At 51.1% G+C, this 27,145-nt stretch overlaps 1 protein-coding gene across 2 annotated transcripts in view; it reads right to left on the reverse strand.

The window, feature by feature from the left end:
* Window positions 1-593: 593 nt before the first annotated feature.
* ARID3C (AT-rich interaction domain 3C) overlaps window positions 594-27,145 on the reverse strand; it is a 183,820-nt gene continuing 157,268 nt past the window's right edge. For both annotated transcript variants that reach the window (XM_069963338.1, XM_069963337.1), the window contains exons 5-9: window positions 7,972-8,155; window positions 7,626-7,870; window positions 7,216-7,485; window positions 4,500-4,589; window positions 594-3,071 (exon numbers count right to left, since the gene is read on the reverse strand). In XM_069963338.1, coding sequence (XP_069819439.1) covers window positions 2,923-3,071; window positions 4,500-4,589; window positions 7,216-7,485; window positions 7,626-7,870; window positions 7,972-8,155 — 938 coding nt within the window. In that variant the 3' untranslated portion in view covers window positions 594-2,922. The remainder of the gene's footprint in view (window positions 3,072-4,499; window positions 4,590-7,215; window positions 7,486-7,625; window positions 7,871-7,971; window positions 8,156-27,145) is intronic.

A 27,145-nucleotide genomic window follows, 5' to 3' on the forward strand; every position in this document is an offset into this window, starting at 1 on the left:
CTGGTCTGTCCTACAGCTAGGTCTAGTAGAGTCTAAGGACTGGTCTGTCCTACAGCTAGGTCTAGTAGAGTCTAAAGACTGGTCTGTCCTACAGCTAGGTTTAGTAGAGTCTAAAGACTGGTCTGTCCTACAGCTAGGTCTAGTAGAGTCTAAGGACTGGTCTGTCCTACAGCTAGGTCTAGTAGAGTCTAAAGACTGGTGTTGTCCTACAGCTAGGTCTAGTAGAGTCTAAAGATTGATCCATCCTACAGCTAGGTCTAGTAGAGTCTAAAGACTGATCTGTCCTACAGCTAGGTCTAGTAGAGTCTAAAGACTGGTCTGTCCTACAGCTAGGTCTAGTAGAGTCTAAAGATTGGTGTTGTCCTACAGCTAGGTCTAGTAGAGTCTAAAGATTGATCCATCCTACAGCTAGGTCTAGTAGAGTCTAAAGACTGGTCTGTCCTACAGCTAGGTCTAGTAGAGTCTAAAGACTGGTCTGTCCTACAGCTAGGTCTAGTAGAGTCTAAAGATTGGTGTTGTCCTACAGCTAGGTCTAGTAGAGTCTAAAGATTGATCCATCCTACAGCTAGGTCTAGTAGAGTCTAAAGACTGATCTGTCCTACAGTTAGGTTTAGTAGAGTCTAAGGACTGGTCTGTCCTACAGCTAGGTCTAGTAGAGTCTAAAGACTGGTGTTGTCCTACAGCTAGGTCTAGTAGAGTCTAAAGACTGGTGTTGTCCTACAGCTAGGTCTAGTAGAGTCTAAAGACTGGTCTGTCCTACAGCTAGGTCTAGTAGAGTCTAAGGACTGGTCTGTCCTACAGCTAGGTCTAGTAGAGTCTAAAGACTGGTGTTGTCCTACAGCTAGGTCTAGTAGAGTCTAAAGACTGGTGTTGTCCTACAGCTAGGTCTAGTAGAGTCTAAAGACTGGTCTGTCCTACAGCTAGGTCTAGTAGAGTCGAAAAACTGATCTGTCCTACAGACAGGTCTTGTGGAATCTGAGGACTGGCCTGTCCTATAGCTAGGTCCAGTAGAGTCTAAGGGCCAGTCATTCATACAGTGGTGTCTTCTTGAATCTGAGGACTGGTCTTTCTTACAGTGGTGTCTTGTAGATACTAAGGACTGGTCTTTTCTGCAGTTGGGTCATTCATACAATGGTGTCTCGTAGAGTCTGAGGACTGGTCTGTCCCACAGCTAGGTCTTGTAGAGGCCCTATTACTATATCGTTCGAATTTAAACGATAATCCTTTTGTGTAATTGCAGGCAACGATCGAAAAAATGTTTGTATGCCGTTGATTGTTGATTTAGATCTAAACCTAAAATTATCGTTAATCGTTCGCTGTAATTCCACATTCGTTCGCTCAAGTTCCGCATTTTTTCACTAATCGTTCACTGTAATTGCACATTGTTCATCGTTTTGCTGGGATCAGAAGGAATAAACGATCATAGTAACGATTATTGTTCTGTGTAATATGGTGAACGATTTCAGGTTAGTGATAAACAATCTCATTTGCGATCATTTATCGTTAGTCGCTAATCGTTAAAAATCGCTCCGTGTAAAAGGACCCTAAGGGCCAGTCACTCATACAGCGGTCTCTTGTAGAGTCTAAAGACTGGCCTTTCCTACAGCTGGGTCTTGTCAAGTCTATCGGCCTTCTTGACCTCTAGGACCTCTGGCCTGGTTTTCCTACAGCTGGGTATCGTAGCATCTAAGGCCTTGTCATTCCTACTTGTGTCTTGTGGTGTATGAGGGCTGATGTTTGGTGGATCTCACTGACCATGTAAAGTATAGGGACTTTCGGACTGTTCCCACCATCATGGGACACAAGGATCAGGCAGATTGCAGTCTAAAGCCGAGGTGTCAGAGTATAAATTTAGAGCTTCCTTGTGTATTAATAACCTTATTGTTCTGAATTATTTTAATCCTATATGTAATGTGCACAAAAAGATGTCCGTAATGTAGAAATCCTAGGATTTTTGTCCCAGCACCACAGTCCTCCTGAGTGACCTATAGACTAATGCATACAGTGACAGCTAATCTTATTTCCTATCCTCCCTGGATTCTATACTGGCACCATCATCCTGATACACGTAGGCTCCATGAGTCGAGGATGGACAGTTCTCCATAGTACACAGCAGACGGACCCCCCGCCTCCATGCGTTGGGTTGATGGTCTCTGGACGGACCCTATTTCCTCTCTCTGTTGGCCTTGCCTGCTGTTGTCTGAGGTAAATGTGATAGCTCTATGCGTTCCTGGAGAAGGCTGAGACAAATCTTTGGTTATCTCCAATGTTTCCCACTTGTGACTTTGTTTACCACCGTCACTCAAGATCTTCACTGGAAAATGTCTGAGTAACTCAGAGGCCGCTGCTCTGAAGACAAATATTCCGCAAACACAGATTAAAATAAAAATAATAAAAAAAAAAACACTCTTATCTACTCTACTCCATATGTTAGGACTGAATAAATTAACTCTTGTTTTATCTTTGGTAAAAGCTACATTTTATGAGTCTGTCTGATTTCTGGACGTGACCTCCTGAAAAGCAATGACGCTGACGCCCCATACCCAGAAGAAAAAGGGGGCTTCCAGGTGGTGGAGAAGATGAGTATCTGGGTTACTGTCCAGAGGTAAGTGCACCGAGCTCAATCTTTGGTATAACATACTCCAGGTGGGTTGGTTAGAGGTAGGGTGGTTGAAGCAGGTGGTAGACTGGACGCTGGAGGCCATGTTCCAAAACACTTGAGAACTCCAGCAGATAGTAGGGCTGAGGCAGAGAGACACATCGCCTGGCACAGTCTTGTGGTATTCTTCTGTTGATCAGCCCTAAACAGGTCAATTCTGCATAAACAACCTGCGTCCTCCTCACCTCTGAAGAAGCCCACCCTCCTGGGATGATAATGTAAGATGTGGGTTTTATGGGCTCTGGATGAGCATCTGCGAGGACTCACGGAGAGGAACTGGGTGGAGTGTGTCCTTGTGATGACGATGACTGTGGAGGGATCTGTGCTGTAGATGGACTGGAGCGCTCAATGTTGATGACAGAGCTTGTGTTTGACCCTGAAGTTGATGTTGCTCTGTGGGCAAATAACACACCTGAGGGCAGAAGAACAAAAACATCTGTGAGCCAGGCAAAGGAGAATATTACATGGCTAAAAATAAGTGCCCGTCCCATGCAACACAACTGGGAAATACTGCTGGGGGAAACCAATATGGTGACTGTAGTGGGATTTTACCTGTATGGATCAGCCTAGTAATATGGTCATATGGGAGAGGGGATATTAAAAACTGTAGGACAACTATAATGACTGGCCAAAACACAGAATATCTCAGTACTTGTCTTTCTTACAATTGGGTATAGTGGCTCTGTGCTTCTCGGGTCCCATAGAGTCTATGGACTGGGCTTACGAGTGGTTTGGTTCTGTAAGGCCCTGTGGACTGGTCTTTCTCCCAGTTAGGTTTCATAAAATGTAAGGACAGATGTTGTTTGATGTTGGATCTCTTCATGTCCATGGGCTGGTAGTTTGGTCTTGTAGATTGTACGTTGGGGCTCTTTGAGTCTAAGGACAGGTCTTATGAATGGTTAATGCTTGTAGAGAACTAAAGACTTTCTTCCAGTTGGGTTAGTACAGTCTAAGGATGGATCTGTCTTGACACTGGATCTCTGATTGTCTAAGGACTGGTGCTCCCTAAGATTTGGTCTTGTACAGTGTAAGGATGAGTCTCTGGAGTGACAGCCCACTCAGCCAATCACCGACAAAGACGGGACAGCACCGTGGCCAGTGATTGGCTTGGATTTAGTGAGGCTGCAGTCAGCAGGGGACACCAGAGATGACAACCCTTTAGGTGTTTTTATAGTATAAATAAAAAGTAAAAACAAACAAAAACTATAAATTTGTTAATGGGGAATAAAAAACAATACAAAGTTGTAGTTTCTGAACTAAAATGAGGAAAAAAATTAAATCAGGAACTAAAATTACAATTTTAATTTGTGATTTTGTGATTTAAAAAAAAAAAAAAGTGCCTATCACTGTATAATGGGTAATAATGATCACCTGTCACAGGACGGGCGGTTCCTCATTATTAGGGTTCGTACTGCCGATTATGGTTAAAGGATAAAATGGTGGTGGGGCTGGGCAGCTGCCGGTTGTCTGCGTCACCCCATATATGAGAAGTGGCAGCTGCGGATCAATGTATAGAACATTAACTCTTTAGCAGCCAGTTATTTCCAGCTGTCTGTGTCTATTAGGAGGCGATGCTACAGCTCAATGTCCGGAGGTGCTGCAGGCCAGGGCAATGGAAGTGTTAGAGAAGTGGTCTCTCTGGGATGCTGGGAGTTGTAGTTCCCCTGTTTGCAGATGACTATATTAATGTCTATGCAGTCCAGCGAGACTTCACATGGGTTAAGGAACTCGCCGTCTACACATCCACTTCTTGTGTTTATTACAATGGATTTTATAGCGCTCCGGCACTCACTGGAACTTATTGGATTTCCTGAAAGCGACCTGAGAGGCGGCTCCTTACCTGCGTACACAACTCCATTTATTTCCATCGACATGTTGATGCTGCTAATGGTGGAGGCAGACAGGTTCATCGCTGTCTCTTGTCTGTCGTCTGGAGAAGAGAAAAACACCAGATATGAGGGAGCTCCACCATGGTGTGTGCACACCCTGAGAATTAGTGTGATTATGTGTAGTGTCTGTCAGTGTGTAGGATGGTGTGTAGGGGGTGTCAGTGTATGTGCGTTACTGTGTACAAGGGTGTGTGTGGTGGGGTGTAGTGTGTGCATTGTGTGCACTGTACTGTATGCACCGTGTCATGGTGTTTGTGCACAGTGTGATGGTGTTTGTGCAGTTGATGCACTGTGTGGTGGTGTTTGTGCGCTGTGTAATGGTTTTTGTGCACTTTACGCAACATGTGATGGTGTTTGTGCACCGTGTGATGGTGTTTGTGCAGTTGATGCACCATGTGATGGTGTTTGTGCAGTTGATGCACCGTGTGATGGTGTTTGTGCACTGTGTAATGGTGTTTCTACACTGTGTGATGGTGTTTCTGCACTTGATGCACTGTATGATGGTGTTTGTGCGCTGTGTGATGGTGTTTGTGCACTGTGTGATGGTGTTTCTGCACTTGATGCACTGTATGATGGTGTTTGTGCGCTGTGTGATGGTGTTTCTGCACTTGATGCACTGTATGATGGTGTTTGTGCGCTGTGTGATGGTGTTTGAGCACTGTGTGATGGTGTTTCTGCACTTGAAGCACTGTATGATGGTGTTTTTGCACTGTGTGATGGTGTTTTTGCACTGTGTGATGGTGTTTGTGCACTGTGTGATGGTGTTTGTGCACTGTGTGATGGTGTTTTTGCACTGTGTGATGGTGTTTGTGCACTGTGTGATGGTGTTTGTGCACTGTATGATGGTGTTTGTGCGCTGTGTGATGGTGTTTCTGCACTTGAAGCACTGTGTGATGGTGTTTCTGCACTTGAAGCACTGTATGATGGTGTTTGTGCACTGTGTGATGGTGTTTTTGCACTGTGTGATGGTGTTTGTGCACTGTATGATGGTGTTTGTGCACTGTGTGATGGTGTTTGTGCACTGTGTGATGGTGTTTGTGCACTGTGTGATGGTGTTTGAGCACTGTGTGATGGTGTTTCTGCACTTGAAGCACTGTGTGATGGTGTTTGTGCACTGTGTGATGGTGTTTGTGCACTGTGTGATGGTGTTTGTGCACTGTGTGATGGTGTTTTTGCACTGTGTGATGGTGTTTGTGCACTGTGTGATGGTGTTTGAGCACTGTGTGATGGTGTTTCTGCACTTGAAGCACTGTGTGATGGTGTTTCTGCACTGTGTGATGGTGTTTGTGCACTGTGTGATGGTGTTTGTGTACTGTGTGATGGTGTTTTTGCACTGTGTGATGGTGTTTGTGCACTGTATGATGGTGTTTGTGCACTGTGTGATGATGTTTGTGCACTGTGTGATGGTGTTTGTGCACTGTGTGATGGTGTTTGTGCACTGTATGATGGTGTTTGTGCACTGTGTGATGGTGTTTGTGCACTGTGTGATGGTGTTTGTGCACTGTGTGATGGTGTTTGTGCACTGTATGATGGTGTTTGTGCACTGTGTGATGGTGTTTGTGCACTGTATGATGGTGTTTGTGCACTGTATGATGGTGTTTGTGCACTGTGTGATGGTGTTTGTGCACTGTATGATGGTGTTTGTGCACTGTATGATGGTGTTTGTGCACTGTGTGATGGTGTTTTTGCACTGTGTTATGGTGTTTGTGCACTGTGTGATGGTGTTTGTGCACTGTGTGATGGTGTTTGTGCACTGTGTGATGGTGTTTGTGCACTGTGTGATGGTGTTTGAGCACTGTGTGATGGTGTTTGTGCACTGTATGATGGTGTTTGTGCACTGTGTGATGGTGTTTGTGCACTGTATGATGGTGTTTGAGCACTGTATGATGGTGTTTGTGCACTGTGTGATGGTGTTTTTGCACTGTGTTATGGTGTTTGTGCACTGTGTGATAGTGTTTGTGCACTGTGTGATGGTGTTTGAGCACTGTGTGATGGTGTTTCTGCACTTGAAGCACTGTGTGATGGTGTTTCTGCACTGTGTGATGGTGTTTGTGCACTGTGTGATGGTGTTTGAGCACTGTGTGATGGTGTTTGTGCACTGTGTGATGGGGTTTGTGCACTGTATGATGGTGTTTGTGCACTGTGTGATGTGTTTGTGCACTGTGTGATGGTGTTTGAGCACTGTGTGATGGTGTTTGTGCACTGTGTGATGGGGTTTGTGCACTGTATGATGGTGTTTGTGCACTGTGTGATGTGTTTGTGCACTGTGTGATGTGTTTGTGCACTGTGTGATGGTGTTTGTGCACTGTATGATGGTGTTTGTGCACTGTATGATGGTGTTTGTGCACTGTGTGATGGTGTTTGTGCACTGTATGATGGTGTTTGTGCACTGTGTGATGGTGTTTGTGCACTGTGTGATGGTGTTTGTGCACTGTGTGATGGGGTTTGTGCACTGTATGATGGTGTTTGTGCACTGTGTGATGTGTTTGTGCACTGTGTGATGTGTTTGTGCACTGTGTGATGGTGTTTGTGCACTGTATGATGGTGTTTGTGCACTGTATGATGGTGTTTGTGCACTGTGTGATGGTGTTTGTGCACTGTATGATGGTGTTTGTGCACTGTATGATGGTGTTTGTGCATGCACTTAATGTGTTGGGGTGTCGGTACCTCGGTTGTTGATTTTGATCTTCATGGGCATCTGTGCAGCCATTGCCAGCAGGTTGTGTTGTAGTGCGTGCTGCATTAACCTCTGCTGTTCCTCCGCCATCATGGCCATCTTTTTCTCTGGCGGTTCCCCTGATTCCAGCTTCTCTCGGAGTTGCTCCAGGGCGGCGGCCTGCATGGCTTGTACGGCATGGGCTGCTGCCACGTGGTGGCTGGGCAGGGCTACAGGGATGCTGATGCGGTGAGGGGGGGCAGTGGGGTGCAGGCCGTCCTCTAGAAGATGGAGGCATCAGTCAGTATCAACAACATGAGACCGGCAACAAAGAGGAGCGGGTGCAACACAGACAAGGGACAACCAGAAAGATGTGGGAGAAGGGGAAGCCGGCACAGACGCTCTCCAGACTGGCACTTACCTTTCTTTATGAGTGGCATCTGGCTAATCTGTGCCCCGTTGTGTCCTGCGACTGACAGGGTGGGCATGGATATTTTGGGGGGTGTTAGGACATTTGGGGTGCCCACGGGTGAGTAACTAAAGAGTCCTGAGCCAAAGCTTTGCCTCCGTCCCTCTCTCCTGTTACTGTCGATGGCGGCCTGTAGCTCCCCGGGGGAGCTGAGCGCCCGTTTCTCACATTCATAGGGATACAGGTACTTCATGTATCTAAGGAGAAAGAGGAGTCTCGTTATCCGGCCCTGGACTACTACAGCGTTCCATCCGCATATAAATAAGCGGTGTCAGCTCCTGGGGCGAGGAGGACTCACTGTGTTCTCAGTGTGAAGGCTGCGCTGGTGATGGAGGTGGGGAGGCTCAGCCCCTTGGTGATCTCCCTCCAGATCTTCTTATTGATCACTTCCACCAGGCCGCCCTTCTCCGTCACCAGTCTGTACAGAGTGTACAGGTCCAGGACTTGTTTCGCCATTATGGGGATTCGATTTACTGGTGTTCCTACGGGAAGAGAGAAAACAGATGAGAGTTATCCTATGTGACGGCCAGAAACAGAAAGGGTTAACCGCCTAATATAAGAGAAAAACGGGAAAATATAGGATCAAATCTGATTAATAACGAGAAAATCACATATGGATACATTGTAACAACCACCATCTCCATGGCAACCTCCCTGTGTCACAGCTTTATCAATCAGATTTTTATAACATATGCAGATAGATGGGGCCCGGTGGGTCGGTCTTATTACGGACAATTGAGAGGCTGGGTGAGCGAGAACAGCTCAACTATTGGGGCCTTATATATGGGAGAGGGGCCCCTATAGCATCATGTGGCCCCTGTGTCAGCTCTCTCCACCTTCTACCCCCTCAGGCTGCTCCTTACTCATAGTTTCCTATACTAGGAGCCCATGGGGAAGTAGAACGGGGCCAAATGGACCCTCATAGCAACCACACAAGCTGCCCTTATAGTTCGAGGACCCCCTATTAGAACACAGAAGGGTGGTCTGTCCGTCATTCAGCAGGGGGAGTGATGAGGAGACGAGCGGCGCCCCCTGCACTTCAGGACATTTTGCTGAATCTGTAAAATCTTTGAATCTTGAATCTGGATAATCTCCGAGCCGATCCTCGTCTTTGTGACCTATAATAATTAACCTGCGCATCTCCTCCTGAGCTGAGGGGATTTACGAGGAGGACGGTCAATACCGAGGACGGGGCCTGCAACGCCAATGTCTCCAGAGAGAGGGGAGAATAATGGGGAACCAGCAATGGCCGCTCCTGACCTTTCTGACGACCTCTGGACAGGACTGGAAATGATAATAACCATACCGGCCCTGATTATGGGGATAGGCAGTGGTACCATGATGGGAAGGGGCACGGGGATGGGCAGTGGTATGGCAATAGGCAGGGGCAAGGCGATGGGCAGAGGTATGGCAATGGGCAGAGGGTACAGCGATAGGCAGAGGACTAGTGAGGGGCAGTAGTACGGCGATGGGCAGGGGGTACGGCAATGGGCAGAGGTCTGGCAATAGGGAGAGGTATGGCGATGGACCGGGGTACAGCGATGGGCAGTAGTACGGCAATGGGCAGAGGTACTGCGATGGACCGGGATACAGCGATGGGCAGGGGGTACGGCATTGGGCAGAGGTACGGCGATGGGCAGGGGGTACGGCGATGGGCAGAGGTACGATGATGGGCAGGGGCACGGGGATAGGACTGTGGTTGTCACCATTATGTCCATGAGTTCAGTACTCCTGTGTCCTCCCACAAGACATGGCCCCGTGAGCTGACGGACATCGGGGACTATATAGGGGCCCATAGATATTAGATCAGTGATCTGCAGCAGTCCAGCTGTTGTGGAAATACATCTTCTATCTGCCCAGCGGGGAGGCTGTATCTAAGCCTGAGATACATTCGCGCCCGGTTGGCCCCTCCAGCAGTGAGGCCGATGTGTCGTGCGGTGGGAACAGGAGCCAGGCTCGGGGAGAGCTGCAGACACCACATCAGCAGCAGATCCGTCACACTGACATCCATCTCACCACAATCCACTCATACTTCCCAGAAAAGTTGGGTTTTGGTGGATACGTTTACACCCCGGGGGGCTCCATCCTGTCAGTAAAGCCGCTCTGGGCCCAGACAATTGACTGCGGCAGCGGCTGACAAGATCCTCAATATAATGGTGTAATATCAGGCGGCCCGGGGGATCATGTCCGACCACAGAGGAGGCGGCTGGCGGGGCCAAACAATGGAGAAAGTTATCAGCCAGTACAGCAAGGAGTATACTGGGGCCTATACACCACAGGTAATATATATATATATATATATATATATACACACACACAGTACAGGACACAGCAAGTAGTATACTGGGGCCTATACACCACAGGTAATAAATATATATATTTATATATATAGGAGGACAGAGAAGCCTAGAGGAGGACAGAGGAGTCTAAAAGAAAACGGGGCCTGAAGGAAGATAGAGGAGAACAGGGGGCCTGAAGGAGGATAGAGGAGAACAGGGGGCCTGAAGGAGGATAGAGAACAGGGGGCCTGAAGGAGGACAGAGGAGAACAGGGGGCCTGAAGGAGGATAGAGAAGAACAGGGGGCCTGAAGGAGGATAGAGGAGTCTAAAAGAAAACGGGGCCTGAAGGAAGATAGAGGAGAACAGGGGGCCTGAAGGAGGATAGAGGAGAACAGGGGACCTGAAGGAGGATAGAGGAGAACAGGGGGCCTGAAGGAGGATAGAGGAGAACAGGGAGCCTGAAGGAGGATAGAGGAGAACAGGGAGCCTGAAGGAGGATAGAGGAGAACAGGGGGCCTGAAGGAGGATAGAGGAGCCTAGTGGGGTTTGGAGAAGAAGAGAGGAACCTAGAGGAGCCTAGGGGAGAACAGAGGGTCTGGAGGAGGACAGAGAAGCCTAGAGGAGGACAGAGGAGTCTAAAAGAAAACGGGGCCTGGAGGAGGATAGAGAAGAACAGGGGGCCTGAAGGAGGATAGAGGAGAACAGGGAGCCTGGAGGAGGATAGAGGAGAACAGGGAGCCTGAAGGAGGATAGAGGAGAACAGGGGGCCTGAAGGAGGATAGAGGAGAACAGGGGGCCTGAAGGAGGATAGAGGAGAACAGGGAGCCTGGAGGAGGATAGAGGAGAACAGGGAGCCTGAAGGAGGATAGAGGAGAACAGGGGGCCTAAAGGAGGATAGAGGAGCCTAGTGGGGTTTGGAGAAGAAGAGAGGAACCTAGAGGAGCCTAGGGGAGAACAGAGGGGTCTGGAGGAGGATAGAGGAGCCTAGAGGAGAACAGGGGTCCTGGAGAAGGATAGAGAAGCCTGGAGGAGGATAGAGGAGCCTAGGGGAGAACAGAGGGGTCTGGAGGAGAATAAAGGAGCCTAGGGGAGAACAGAGGGGTCTGGAGGAGAATAGAGGAGCCTAGGGGAGAACAGAGGGGTCTGGAGGAGGATAGAGGAGCCTAGGGGAGAACAGAGGGGTCTGGAGAAGGATAGAGGAGCCTAGGGGAGAACAGAGGGGTCTGGAGGAGGATAGAGGAGCCTAGGGGAGAACAGAGGGGTCTGGAGGAGGATAGACGAGCCTAGGGGAGAACAGAGGGGTCTGGAGGAGGATAGAGGAGCCTAGGGGAGAACAGAGGGGTCTAGAGGAGGATAGAGGAGCCTAGGGGAGAACAGAGGGGTCTGGAGGAGGATAGAGGAGCCTGGGGAAAGGCAAAGAAGATCAAAGGGGGTGGGGGGGGGTAGGAGTCTGCAGGGGACAGAGGTGTCTGGAGGGGAGACATTACAGGTGCGAGTGACTATTATCTAATCGGATTTGCGCTATTCTTTTGTCTCTGACTTTCTGCTGCCATGAAGGAATGAACCATTACTTATACTGAGGAAATTTACAAACTCTGTAACTTTAGTAAAAGTCGGAGCTGAATCCGCGATCTCCCCCCCCCCCTCCCCGTGCGCAGTGATTTTTGCCATAGTAAAATGTTGGCTGTTATCCGTTAAAGATTACATTGTACTTGGTGCCCCCTCCTCCGCTCATCCATATATTGATTTCCATTGTGGATGTGATTTATAGATGGCGACTCGGTGAGAGGAAGAGAACGAGGCGCGCTCTGTGATATGATAAAGATTGGGAGCGGCGGGAGGAGAATGAAGGTATCTGAGTATTGATAAGGCATCCATCCCCGTCCCGCGCCGCGCACATGATGGATGCGACCACACTTCCCTCCACATGAAGTTTATCTCCCGATGTTGCGGTACTAACTTTATGCGCTAATGGTGAAGACGGCGGAGAGAAAAAAACACACAATGACATTGTCACCTCCCGACAAGCTGTTCAGACATCTTAGTTATGGGAAAGCTGGGTGGATGCCAATATGGCGGCCATGAGATGCTCCTAAATAATGTATGTGCCTAGTTATAACCTTATACGGCAAGGGATGTTACCGCAGGACAGGGCATCCTGCAACACTGAAAAGTTTGGTGACAACCAATATGGCCGCCATGACATCTCCCTTAGCTTTGCCTGGACCCTAATGGGATATTTCCTTAGTTATTCAGTCAGATCTGATGGTCATGATGCTGGAAACACATTGGCTGAATCCTGGACTACTGCAGCTTCCTTCTTGGACATCACCCAGCTTTCCCAGTATCAGATAAAACTTTCAGACAAGAAAAAAAACATGTCCGCTTTTTTCTATAAACAGCGCCCCAGCTGTCCATAGGTTGTGCCTGGTATTACAGATCGTCATACTCGGAGGTCCTGGCTTACACCCCCCAGTGATTGATGGCAGTCAGGGTCTGGGGGTTCCATGTTACAATGTACCTATTAACCCTAACATGATTGTACATCCACTAACCCCCGGCCTGGCCATTGTTTGCTCTTGTTCCTGGTGACCCGGGGCAGGCACTGGATGCCAGCTGATGATGGATGACCCCGCGTACATCTCTATGAGGAGATGCCAGCCCAGCCGGGCTCACAATGGAGCTGTCTAATAGAAGAGAGTGATGAGATGCTGCCCCACGCCCCACAAATCTTCACAAAGCTCCCATTATAGGAGGCGCCATTGTCTGATCACAATGGCCGTAAATTGATTGATGGCGGGAATTATCAGCCGCCACCTAATAAAGACCACAGGGGTCCTTGCTTCAGAGTATACAGGTATACAGGGGCTGAAGCCTGTCCTGACCTTATACTTTACTGCACTGATACACAGTTACATCCCATCAGCCTGGACTATATATATATATATATATATATATATATATACTGATACACTGTAACATCCATCAGCCTGGACTATATATATATATATATATATATATATATATATATATATATATACTGATACACTGTAACATCCCATCAGCCTGGACTATATATATATATATATATATATATATATATATATATATATACTGATACACTGTAACATCCATCAGCCTGGAATATATATATATATATATATATATATATATATATATAAAAATATATATATATAGTACGCTGTAACACACCATCAGCAGGGACTATATAAGCAGGGACTATATAAGCTTCTCTTTAGGGTGAATATTAAACCTTGGTGAATAATATAACATCCCTGATACAAAGCACCAAATCCCCTGCAGTAAAGTAAAAGAGAAAAATCTCCTTCCCTTCATGCAGCACTAGGGGGCGCTGACTACCTGCTGTGTATACACTGACTCTATTATAACATATCATGCAGTACGCTCCCCCTAGTGGTGATTGCAGGTAGCAGCACTCCACTATGCAGGGGATTTGGAATCCTGTATCAGGAATTGTGACAGCTATAAAGCCGTATAAAGAAATGATTCCGCCCGTTCCCAGCAGGATGAGTGTCAGTTCTGGGGACGAGCACGGCGCAGTAATGGCGGCGCCCCGCTCATTTATAACAATTAGAGGAGGCTGCAGAGAAGCAGTTTTTGCTGGAGGAGGCCATTGCTCACTGAGCCTAATCCTGCTGTCCTGGTGACAGATGGAGAAGATGGGAATTGGCTGGACAGGCAGCGGGCGGAACTGGCTGCACATCCATTACTGGTGACAGGCGGAGGGGGGTGAGGGCCGGGTGTGAGCTCAGAACATCCACACCGCCAGCAGCGGATAACCCACCACTCCTCTCTAACCTGCTGCATGTATCACTAGCTCTGCTGGCTGTCAGTGACCAAGAACACTCACCTGTGTATCCAGGGGTCCTGACTGTAACCAGAGGGTCCTTACTGTATCCAGGGGTCCTGACTGTATCCAGGGGCTCCTCACTGTATCTAGGGGGTCCTCACTGTATCCAGAGGGTCCTCACTGTATATAGAGGGTCCTCACTGTATCTAGAGGGTCCTCACTGTATGCAGGGGTCCTCACTGTATCTAGGGGGTCCTCACTGTATATAGAGGGTCCTCACTGTATCCAGAGGGTCCTGACTGTATCCAGGGGTCCTGACTGTATCCAGGGGCTCCTCACTGTATCTAGGGGTCCTCACTGTATATAGAGGGTCCTCACTGTATGCAGAGGTCCTCACTGTATCTAGGGGGTCCTCACTGTATCCAGGGGTCCTGACTGTATCTAGAGGGTCCTCACTGTATGCAGGGGTCCTCACTGTATATAGAGGGTCCTCACTGTATCCAGAGGGTCCTGACTGTATCCAGGGCTCCTCACTGTATCTAGGGGGTCCTCACTGTATATAGAGGGTCCTCACTGTATGCAGGGGTCCTCACTGTATCTAGAGGGTCCTCACTGTATGCAGGGGTCCTCACTGTATCTAGAGGGTCCTCACTGTATGCAGGGGTCCTCACTGTATCTAGAGGGTCCTCACTGTATGCAGGGGTCCTCACTGTATCTAGGGGGTCCTCACTGTATATAGAGGGTCCTCACTGTATCCAGAGGGTCCTGACTGTATGCAGGGGTCCTCACTGTATCTAGAGGGTCCTCACTGTATGCAGGGGTCCTCACTGTATATAGAGGGTCCTCACTGTATCCAGAGGGTCCTGACTGTATCCAGGGGTCCTGACTGTATCCAGAGGGTCCTCACTGTATCCAGGGCTCCTCACTGTATCTAGGGGGTCCTCACTGTATATAGAGGGTCCTCACTGTATCCAGAGAGTGCTGACTGTATCCAGGGGCTCCTCACTGTATCTAGGGGGTCCTCACTGTATATAGAGGGTCCTCACTGTATCCAGAGGGTCCTGACTGTATCCAGGGGTCCTGACTGTATCCAGAGGGTCCTGACTGTATCCAGGGGTCCTTACTGTATCCAGGGGTCCTCACTGTATCTAGGGGGTCCTCACTGAATATAGAGGGTCCTCACTGTATCCAGGGGTCCTCACTGTATCCAGAGGGTCCTCACTGTATCCAGGGGTCCTCACTGTATGCAGGGCTCCTCACTGTATATAGAGGGTCCTCACTGTATCCAGAGGGTCCTCACTGTATCCAGGGGTCCTCACTGTATCCAGAGGGTCCTCACTGTATCCAGAGGGTCTTCACTGTATCCAGGGGTCCTCACTGTATCTAGGGGGTCCTGACTGTAACCAGAGGGTCCTCACTGTATCTAGAGGGTCCTCACTGTATGCAGGGGTCCTGACTGTATCTAGGGGGTCCTCACTGTATATAGAGGGTCCTCAATGTATCCAGAGAGTCCTCACTGTATCCAGGGGCTCCTCACTGTATTCAGGGGGTCCTCACTGTATCTAGACCAGTGTTCCTCATCTCCAGTCCTCAGGACCCACCAGCAGGTGATGTTATGAGGATGTCCCAACAGGAGTTGAGAAAGCACTGATGTAGGGGGTCCTGACTGTATCCAGGGGTCCTCACTGTATCCAGGGCTCCTCACTGTATCTAGAGGGTCCTCACTGTATCCAGAGGGTCCTCACTGTATCCAGAGGGTCCTCACTGTATCTAGAGGGTCCTCACTGTATTCAGGGGGTCCTCACTGTATCTAGACCAGTGTTCCTCATCAGCAGGTGATGTTATGAGGATGTCCCAACTGGAGTTGAGAAAGCACTGATGTAGAGGGTCCTGACTGTATCTAGAGGGTCCTCTCTGTATACAGCTGTTGAGTTCACTGGACTAAGCCTCCAGACTGATACACTGTACCGCTGACTGTCCAAACCGGATCCCATTCACTGACATGAAGCAGAGATTAGGAGAATGGTGAAGACTTTCTGAAAACTATGGAGTCCAGACCAGATCACCCCCTAAGTCCAGTCCAGAGCGCCCCCTAAGTCCAGACCAGTCCAGTCCAGACCAGAGCGCCCCCTAAGTCCAGTCCAAACCAGAGCGCCCCCTAAGTCCAGACCAGAGCGCCCCCTAAGTCCAGACCAGAGCGCCCCCTAAGTCAATTCCAGTCCAGACCAGAGCGCCCCCTAAGTCCAGACCAGACCAGAGCGCCCCCTAAGTCCAGTCCAGACCAGAGCGCCCCCTAAGTCCAGTACAGACCAGAGCGCCCCCTAAGTCCAGTACAGACCAGAGGGCCCCCTAAGTCCAGACCAGAGCGCCCCCTAAGTCCAGACCAGAGCACCCCCTAAGTCCAGTCCAGACCAGAGCCCCCTAAGTCCAGTCCAGACCAGAGCGCCCCCTAAGTCCAGTCCAGAGCGCCCCCTAAGTCCAGTGCAGAGCGCCCCCTAAGTCCAGTCCAGACCAGAGCGCCCCCTAAGTCCAGACCAGAGCGCCCCTAAGTCCAGACCAGAGCGCCCCCTAAGTCCAGTCCAGAGCGCCCCCTAAGTCCAGACCAGAGCGCCCCCCTAAGTCAAGTCCAGAGCGCCCCCTAAGTCCAGACCAGAGCGCCCCCCCTAAGTCAAGTCCAGACCAGAGCGCCCCCTAAGTCCAGTCCAGACCAGAGCGCCCCCTAAGTCCAGACCAGAGCGCCCCCCTAAGTCAAGTCCAGTCCAGAGCGCCCCCTAAGTCCAGTCCAGACCACAGCGCCCCCTAAGTCTAGAGCAGAGTGCCCCCTAAGTCCAGTCCACAGCGTCCCCTAAGTTCAGACCAGAGCGCCCCCTAAGCCCAGACCAGATCACCCCCTATATCCAGACCAGACCAGAGTGCCCCTAAGTCCAGTCCAGACCAGAGTGCCCCCTAAGTACAGACCAGAGCGCCCCCTAAGTAGACCAGAGCGCCCCCTAAGTCCAGACCAGAGCGCCCCCTAAGTCCAGACCAGACCAGAGTGCCCCCTAAGTCCAGACCAGAGCACCCCCTAAGTCCAGTCCAGAGTGCCCCCTAAGTCCAGACCAGAGCGCCTCCTAAGTCCAGACCAGAGCACCCCCTAAGTCCAGTGCAGAGCGCCCCCTAAGTCCAGTCCAGAGCGCCCCCTAAGTCCAGACCAGAGCGCCTCCTAAGTCCAGACCAGAGCGCCCCCTAAGTCCAGTACAGACCAGAGCGCCCCCTAAGTCCAGTACAGACCAGAGCGCCCCCTAAGTCCAGACCAGAGCGCCCCCTAAGTCCAGTCCAGACCAGAGCCCCCTAAGTCCAGTCCAGACCAGAGCGCCCCCTAAGTCCAGTCCAGAGCGCCCCCTAAGTCCAGTGCAGAGCGCCCCCTAAGTCCAGTCCAGACCAGAGCGCCCCCTAAGTCCAGACCAGAGCGCCCCGAAGTCCAGTCCAGAGCGCCCCCTCAGTCCAGTGCAGAGCGCCCCCTAAGTCCAGTCCAGAGCGCCCCCCTAAGTCAAGTCCAGACCAGAGCGCCCCCTAAGTCCAGACCAGAGCGCCCCCCTAAGTCAAGTCCAGAGCGCCCCCTAAGTCCAGACCAGAGCGCCCCCCTAAGTCAAGTCCAGACCAGAGCGCCCCCTAAGTCCAGTCCAGACCAGAGCGCCCCCTAAGTCCAGACCAGAGCGCCCCCCTAAGTCAAGTCCAGTCCAGACCAGAGTGCCCCCTAAGTCCAGTCCAGACCACAGCGCCCCCTAAGTCCAGAGCAGAGTGCCCCCTAAGTCCAGTCCACAGCGTCCCCTAAGTTCAGACCAGAGCGCCCCCTAAGTGCAATCCAGACCAGAGCGCCCCCTAAGCCCAGACCAGATCACCCCCTATATCCAGACCAGAATGCCCCTAAGTCCAGTCCAGACCAGAGTGCCCCCTAAGTACAGACCAGAGCGCCCCCTAAGTACAGACCAGAGCGCCCCCTAAGTCCAGACCAGAGCGCCCCCTAAGTCCAGACCAGACCAGAGTGCCCCCTAAGTCCAGACCAGAGCACCCCCTAAGTCCAGTCCAGAGTGCCCCCTAAGTCCAGACCAGAGCGCCTCCTAAGTCCAGACCAGAGCGCCTCCTAAGTCCAGACCAGAGCACCCCCTAAGTCCAGTGCAGAGCGCCCCCTAAGTCCAGTCCAGAGCGCCCCCTAAGTCCAGACCAGAGCGCCTCCTAAGTCCAGACCAGAGCGCCCCCTAAGTCCAGTACAGACCAGAGCGCCCCCTAAGTCCAGTACAGACCAGAGCGCCCCCTAAGTCCAGACCAGAGCGCCCCCTAAGTCCAGTCCAGACCAGAGCCCCCTAAGTCCAGTCCAGACCAGAGCGCCCCCTAAGTCCAGTCCAGAGCGCCCCCTAAGTCCAGTGCAGAGCGCCCCCTAAGTCCAGTCCAGACCAGAGCGCCCCCTAAGTCCAGACCAGAGCGCCCCTAAGTCCAGTCCAGAGCGCCCCCTAAGTCCAGTGCAGAGCGCCCCCTAAGTCCAGTCCAGAGCGCCCCCCTAAGTCAAGTCCAGACCAGAGCGCCCCCTAAGTCCAGACCAGAGCGCCCCCTAAGTCCAGACCAGAGCGCCCCCCTAAGTCAAGTCCAGAGCGCCCCCTAAGTCCAGACCAGAGCGCCCCCCTAAGTCAAGTCCAGACCAGAGCGCCCCCTAAGTCCAGTCCAGACCAGAGCGCCCCCTAAGTCCAGACCAGAGCGCCCCCCTAATTCAAGTCCAGTCCAGACCAGAGTGCCCCCTAAGTCCAGTCCAGACCACAGCGCCCCCTAAGTCCAGAGCAGAGTGCCCCCTAAGTCCAGTCCACAGCGTCCCCTAAGTTCAGACCAGAGCGCCCCCTAAGTCCAATCCAGACCAGAGCGCCCCCTAAGCCCAGACCAGATCACCCCCTATATCCAGACCAGAGTGCCCCCTAAGTACAGACCAGAGCGCCCCCTAAGTACAGACCAGAGCGCCCCCTAAGTCCAGACCAGAGCGCCCCCTAAGTCCAGACCAGACCAGAGTGCCCCCTAAGTCCAGACCAGAGCGCCCCCTAAGTCCAGTCCAGAGTGCCCCCTAAGTCCAGACCAGAGCGCCTCCTAAGTCCAGACCAGACTGCCCCCTAAGTCCAGTGCAGAGCGCCCGTTAAGTCCAGTGCAGAGTGCCCCCTAAGTCCAGTGCAGAGCGCCCCCTAAGTCCTGACCAGAGCGCCCCCTAAGTCAAGTCCAGACCAGAGCGCCCCCTAAGTCCAGTCCAGACCAGAGCCCCCCTAAGTCCAGTCCAGACCAGAGCGCCCCCTAAGTCCAGACCAGAGCGCCCCTTAAGTCCAGTCCAGACCAGAGCCCCCCCTAAGTCCAGTCCAGACCAGAGCCCCCCTAAGTCCAGTCCAGACCAGAGCCCCCCCTAAGTCCAGTCCAGACCAGAGCCCCCCCTAAGTCCAGTCCAAACCAGAGCCCCCCCTAAGTTCAGTCCAGACCAGAGCGCCCCCTAAGTCCAGTCCAGACCAGAGCGCCCCCTAAGTCCAGACCAGACCAGAGCCCCCCTAAGTCCGGACCAGAGCGCCCCCTAAGTCCAGACCAGCCCGCTGGTGCTCCCCCTCCCAGTGTAATGCGATTATTGGGGTCTTTATATCACATGGCGTCCAGCCTGATAATAGGGAACAACTGGGAGGGGGTGCTGGTACACTTCATGTCCTGTCTGCTGACAGATTATTATAGGCGGCCTGCAGAGCATCGCTCCTCATCCACCGTTATAGCTCGCTGTCAGTCCTCACTGCCGGCATTCTATTCATGGACACAGCTCTGTGGGCTCATCCTGGGCTTCCTGGTTCATGAGCAGAATGCCAGGAGCTGGTGAGGACTGACACCCAGGCAGTATGGTGGAGTCTATGGCACCTGTCAGCTGTGATTGATGGTGCCCGGGGTCAGGGGTCGGCTCCCACCGCTGACCTTTGCCCCCTATCAGTCTGCTATAGGGGCCCTGCAGCTCCTGGTAGGGGGGCTGGGGCCACAGATCCGATTACAGGCCCTGCTCCCAGTAGCCTCTTATGTGTGATTTATGGCAGCCATGTCATGTGTAACTAGTAAGACATTCCTGTCTGCTCCTGGGGGGTATCACACAGCACAGGCTTAGATACAGGGCTCAGGAGACACATCATGGCTCAGCAGGCAGGATCACAGCACATCATGGGCTTAGATACACGGCTCAGCAGGCAGGATCACAGCACATCATGGGCTTAGATACACGGCTCAGCAGGCAGGATCACAGCACATCATGGGCTTAGATACACGGCTCAGCAGGCAGGATCACAGCACATCATGGGCTTAGATACACGGCTCAGCAGGCAGGATCATAACTATTGGGCATAGATACAGTAGCTCATGAGACGGTATCACACATCATAAACCTAGATACATGGCTCAGTAAATTGTAGAACACAACACAGGCTTAGATACACGGCTCAGCAAACAGTATCATGCAGAATAAGCTTAGATAAAGTAGCTCAGTAGACAGTATCATCCATCCCAGGCTTAGATATATACCTCCACACACAGGATAGGATCAGATACACAGCTCAGCAGACAGTATTACTTTATTAGATACACAAGTTCTTCAGATAGTATCACACATAAGAGGCTTGGATACACAAGTCAGCAGACAGTATCACACATGATATTATAGATATACACTGGTGCATGACACAGCACTCCCCTTGGTAGGCTTAGATACTTTGGCTTAGCAGATAGTATAACTCATGAAAGGCTTAGATACACCCGCTCAGTAGACTCAGTAGGTTGTAGAGCGAAAATCTTTTTCTTTCAAATCATCTGGTGACAGAAAGTTATATAGATTTGTAATTTATTATTAAAAAACTCAAGTCTTTCCATACTTATCAGCTGCTGTATGTCCTGCAGGAAGTGGTGTATTCTCTCGTGTGACACAGTGCTCTCTGCTGCCGCCTCTGTCCATGTCAGGAACTGTCCAGAGCAGGAGAGGTTTTCTATGGGGATTCATAGAAAACCAATACAGAGTTCCTGACATGGACAGAGGTGGCAGCAGAGAGCACTGTGTCAGACTGGAGAGAATACACCACTTCCTGCAGGACATATAGCAGCTGATAAGTATGGGAAGACTTGATACTTTTTAAGTAAATTACAAATTTATATAACTTTCTCACACCAGTTGATTTGAAAGAAAAAGATTTTCGCTGGAGAACCCTTTTAAGCTTAGATACATTGGCTCAGCAGACTGTATTCTACTTGATAAGCTTAGATACACCGGCTCAGCAGACAGACAGCATCACACATGACATTAGTAGATATACACATGTACTGCAGACAGTATCACACTTGATAGGCTTAGATACACCGGCTCAGCAGACAATATCCTACTTCATAGGCTTAGATACGCTGGCTCAGCACACAGTATCCCACTTGGTAGGCTGAGATACGATGGATCAGCAGACAGTATCACACTTGGTAGGCTTAGATACGCTGGCTCAGCAGACAGTATCCCACTTGGTAGGCTTAGATACGCCGGCTCAGCAGACAGTATCACACTTGGTAGGCTGAGATATGCCAGCTCAGCAGTCAGTATCACATTTGATAGGCTTAGATACGCCGGCTCAGCAGACAGTATCACACTTGGTAGGGTTAGATATGCCAGCTCAGCAGTCAGTATCACATTTGATAGGCTTAGATACGCCGGCTCAGCAGACAGTATCACACTTGGTAGGCTTAGATACGCCGGCTCAGCAGTCAGTATCACATTTGATAGGCTTAGATACGCCGGCTCAGCAGACAGTATCACACTTGGTAGGCTGAGATATGCCAGCTCAGCAGTCAGTATCACATTTGATAGGCTTAGATACGCTGGCTCAGCAGACAGTATCACATTTGATAGGCTTAGATACGCCGGCTCAGCAGACAGTATCACACTTGGTAGGGTTAGATACGCCGGCTCAGCAGACAGTATCACACTTGGTAGGCTGAGATATGCCAGCTCAGCAGTCAGTATCACATTTGATAGGCTTAGATACGCCGGCTCAGCAGACAGTATCACACTTGGTAGGGTTAGATACGCCGGCTCAGCAGACAGTATCACACTTGGTAGGCTTAGATACGCCGGCTCAGCAGTCAGTATCACATTTGATAGGCTTAGATACGCTGTCTCGTCAGCCGGCTGCCCCTGGAGATTATAAGGGAGTGGTGAATCCTGGCTTTGGCTCCGCTCTGGCATAATAATCTGCACTTTCTGTTGTGATTTGTGGTCAATTTACAGCAAATAGAGTGAATGAATGGGAGAGAAGGAATCCCAGGGGCCCGGACCCCCCCGTCCTGGGATGTGGAAGCTTCCCGGAAAGAGGGGCCACGGCACATGTTACCAACACGTGGGGACTATGGGGGGTGATGGTTCTGATCCGGCTCTGTCCTATCACCAGGTACCACAGAGGGATCAGTGTCAGGGCTGGCACCAAGCTGATCCATTACTGCTATAAAACCTGGCAAAAGGCTGGAGATGGACTGTGTGCAGGTGCGGCCACAGTTCTGCTCTATCACCAGGCTAGGCTATCAGTGATGGCACAGTTCTGCTCTATCACCAGGCTGTCAGTGCTGGCACAGTTCTGCTCTATCACCAGGCTGTCAGTGATGGCACAGTTCTGCCCTATCACCAGGCTGTCAGTGATGGCACAGTTCTGCTCTATCACCAGGCTGTCAGTGATGGCACAGTTCTGCTCTATCACCAGGCTGTCAGTGATGGCACAGTTCTGCTCTATCACCAGGCTGTCAGTGATGGCACAGTTCTGCTCTATCACCAGGCTGTCAGTGCTGGCACAGTTCTGCTCTATCACCAGGCTGTCAGTGATGGCACAGTTTTGCTCTATCACCAGGCTGTCAGTGCTGGCACAGTTCTGCTCTATCACCAGGCTGTCAGTGATGGCACAGTTCTGCTCTATCACCAGGCTGTCAGTGATGGCACAGTTCTGCTCTATCACCAGGCTGTCAGTGATGGCACAGTTCTGCTCTATCACCAGGCTGTCAGTGCTGGCACAGTTCTGCTCTATCACCAGGCTGTCAGTGATGGCACAGTTCTGCTCTATCACCAGGCTGTCAGTGCTGGCACAGTTCTGCTCTATCACCAGGCTGTCAGTGCTGGCACAGTTCTGCTCTATCACCAGGCTGTTGGTGCTGGCACAGTTCTGCTCTATCACCAGGCTGTCGGTGCTGGCACAGTTCTGCTCTATCACCAGGCTGTCAGTGCTGGCACAGTTCTGCTCTATCACCAGGCTGTTGGTGCTGGCACAGTTCTGCTCTATCACCAGGCTGTCAGTGCTGGCACAGTTCTGCTCTATCACCAGGCTATTAGTGATGGCACAGTTCTGCTCTATCACCAGGCTGTCAGTGATGGCACAGTTCTGCTCTATCACCAGGCTATCAGTGATGGCACAGTTCTGCTCTATCACCAGGCTGTTGGTGCTGGCACAGTTCTGCCCTATCACCAGGCTGTCAGTGCTGGCACAGTTCTGCTCTATCACCAGGCTGTTGGTGCTGGCACAGTTCTGCTCTATCACCAGGCTGTCGGTGCTGGCACAGTTCTGCTCTATCACCAGGCTGTCAGTGCTGGCACAGTTCTGCTCTATCACCAGGCTGTCAGTGCTGGCACAGTTCTGCTCTATCACCAGGCTGTCAGTGCTGGCACAGTTCTGCTCTATCACCAGGCTGTCAGTGCTGGCACAGTTCTGCTCTATCACCAGGCTATTAGTGATGGCACAGTTCTGCTCTATCACCAGGCTGTCAGTGCTGGCACAGTTCTGCTCTATCACCAGGCTGTCGGTGCTGGCACAGTTCTGGTTTATTGCCAGGCTGCCGGTGCTGTAGTGGGTGCTGCGGCTCCTGGGCCTCCAGGTATTCGGCTCTACGTGGCAGCCCCTGATCTGTGCACCATCTGTGGTTGTATCACACCCCGGGGGTTACAGGAATGTATCACTACTGCTGCTCATCCCAGAACCATGAGCTCAGCACCGCACACTCAGCTCTGCACTACCACAACCGTACAGCCGCCATCTCCCCATACACTGCAGCGCCACCCGGAGGACCGATCCTGCCATGGCTTTATAGATGGAGACATTTTACCCACTCAGTAGTAGAGACTGGGAGCTGCAATGTGAGCGAGTCCTTCAAGAGACTGTACCCTAAACCGGGAGGGTGTGGACGGCGACCGGCCGGACTGCTGGCAGCCCAGGAACCATGGCTGGTGCCGCTGAGGGTCCAGAGAGAGCAGAGATGTAGCGACCACGAGGACCTGCAGAGGCCGTGCCAGGGTATGAGCCCTCACAGCAGTCACCTACAGTCTCATTGCTGCAATTCAACCTGGTGGGAGCAACCTAGGAGAAGGGCTGCACCATAAACACCAATAAACCTACGGATTCTGCCACCAGAACTACAACACCCACTGCAGAGATGTCAATGGTGGAAGAGATGGCAGCGGTTTGGGTGATGACAGTGATGCTGGTGATTGTACTGGTGGTGGTAGTAGTGATGGTACTGGCGATGTCTATGTTGGTGATAGTAGTGGTAGTGATGGTACTGGCGATGTCTATGTTGGTGATAGTAGTGGTAGTGATGGTACTGGCGATGTCTATGTTGGTGATAGTAGTGGTAGTGATGGTACTGGCGATGTCTATGTTGGTGATAGTAGTGGTAGTGATGGTACTGGCGATGTCTATGTTGGTGATAGTAGTGGTAGTGATGGTACTGGCGATGTCTATGTTGGTGATAGTAGTGGTAATGATGGTAGCGTTGATGATGTTGGTGAAGATAGTGGTGGTGATGTTACAGAGATGTTGGGAGGGTAGTGGTGGTGGCAATGGTGGTGATGTTGGTAAGGACAGTGTTGGTGATGAGAATGGTGAGCGTGACCTGTTATAGTGATATTGGTGAGGATAGTGGTGGTCATGTGGGTAAGGACAGTGTGATGGTGACGGTAGTTATAGTGATATTGGTGGTAATGGTGGCTGTGATGGTGATGGTCAGGTTGGGTAGGACAGTGTGATGGTGGTGGTAATGGTGGCTGTGATGGTGGCTGTGATGGTGAGGATAGTGGTGACGGCAATGGAGGTGATGTTGATCATAGTAATGGTGGTCATGTTGGGTAGGACAGTGGTAGCAGAGATGGTTGGGATGTTGGTGAAGGCAGTGAGGGTGGTCATAGTAGTTATTGTGATGTTGGTGAGGGAAGTGTTGCTGGTAGTAATGGTGGTACTGGTGGTGGGGCTGGTAATGGTAGTTTTGGTGGTACTGGTAATATACTTTTAATGATTGTGATTGTAGGAGTGATGTTGGTGATAGTATTGGCGGTGACTTATTTTGGCAGTAATATTAGTGAAAGAAGTGGTAGCGGCGTTGGTGGTGATGCTGTTGAACGTAGTGGTAGAGATGTTGGTGATGGAAGTAGTGGTAGAGATGTTGGGGATGGTAGTTTTGGTAGAGATGTTGGGGATGGTAGTTTTGGTAGAGATGTTGGGGATGGTAGTGGAGACTGTAGTAGTGGTGATGGTAGTTATGGTGATGTTGGTGATGGTAGTAGTGGTAGAGATGTTGGGGATGGTAGTGGAGACTGTAGTAGTGGTGATGGTAGTTATGGTGATGTTGGTGATGGTAGTAGTGGTAGAGATGTTGGGGATGGTAGTGGAGACTGTAGTAGTGGTGATGGTAGTTATGGTGATGTTGGTGATGGTAGTAGTGGTAGAGATGTTAGGGATGGTAGAGATGTTGGGGATGGTAGTTATGGTAATGTTGGTGATGGTTGTAGTGGTAGAGATGTTGGGGATGGTAGTTATGGTAGAGATGTTGGGGATGATAGTATTGGTAAAGATGTTGGGGATGGTAGTTATGGTAGAGATGTTGGTGATGGTAAAAGTGGTAGAGATGTTGGGGATGGTAGTAGTGGTAGAGAAGTTGGGAATGGTAGTAGTGGTAGAAATGTTGGGGATGGTAGTAGTGGTAGAGATGTTGGGAATGGTAGTAGTGGTAGAGATGTTGGGGATGGAATAGGAGACTGTAGTAGTGGTGATGGTAGTTATGGTGATGTTGGGGATGGTAGTAGTGGTAGAGATGTTAGGGATGGTAGTGGTGATGGTAGTTATGGTGATGTTGGTGATGGTAGTAGTGGTAGAGATGTTGAGGGTGGTAGTGGTGATGGTAGTTATGGTGATGTTGGTGATGGTAGTGGTGATGGTAATTATGGTGATCCTACCTGCTGGTGTCATTCCTAGTGACAGATCTGGCTGCCACCATGTTGGATGGATATATGTATATATAGTCTATAGCTTGGACTTGTCTCCCTGATGAGGGGAGTAGTTAGCTGGTAGTTGGTGGCAGTCTGGTAGGATACAGCTGACATCTCTGGGCCCTTCCTCGGCTCCTCACACGCTGCTCACACGTACACGTAAGACGGCGTGATCACTTCACACTGGGGTGGGATCCCGGCCCTCCAGCCGCTGACGGGGCCTCTTTATGGGTTTGCAGGGACTTGCTATGTTCCCCCCCTCCTCCCCCTGTTTTATGGGGCATGAAGCCTGGACATGAATTTCTGACCAATCTCAGGTTTCTTCCATTAGGACAAAGAGATACTGTTATCCAACCTGTCATATGGCGGGTGGGGGGGGCACAGTGTGTACGGGAAGGGGATAGACCCCGGCCGTCCCCCCGGCCCGCTACATTCTGCACTTATGGCCTCACTTATCTCATTTATTGCATTTTCCATCACCGCTCCCCATCTTACAGCTGCTGACTAGACGGCTCTGACAGGACGCCCACTCCTCGTACCGCGGCAGGGATGAGCGGGGGCAAACAGCACCCCCAACCTCAGCCAATCCACGCCAGGGATGAGCGGGGGCAAACAGCACCCCCAATCTCAGCCAATCATCAGGGATGAGCGGCGGCAAACAGCACTACCAATCTCAGCCAATCCACACCAGGGATGAGGGGGGGGCAAACAGCACCCCTAATCTCAACCAATCATCAGGGATGAGTGGGGGCAAACAGAACCCCCAATCTCAGCCAATCCACACCAGGGATGAGGGGGGGGGGGGGCAAACAGCACCCCCAATCTTAGCCAATCATCAGGGATGAGCGGGGGCAAACAGCACCCCCAACCTCAGCCAATCCACGCCAGGGATGAGCGGGGGCAAACAGCACCCCCAATCTCAGCCAATCCACACCAGGGATGAGCGGGGGCAAACAGCACCCCCAATCTCAGCCAATCCACACCAGGGATGAGCGGGGGCAAACAGCACCCCCAATCTCAGCCAATCCACACCAGGGATGAGCGGGGGCAAACAGCACCCCC

The sequence above is a fragment of the Dendropsophus ebraccatus genome, chromosome 3, assembly GCF_027789765.1.
Source record: "Dendropsophus ebraccatus isolate aDenEbr1 chromosome 3, aDenEbr1.pat, whole genome shotgun sequence".
NCBI lineage: Eukaryota > Metazoa > Chordata > Amphibia > Anura > Hylidae > Dendropsophus > Dendropsophus ebraccatus.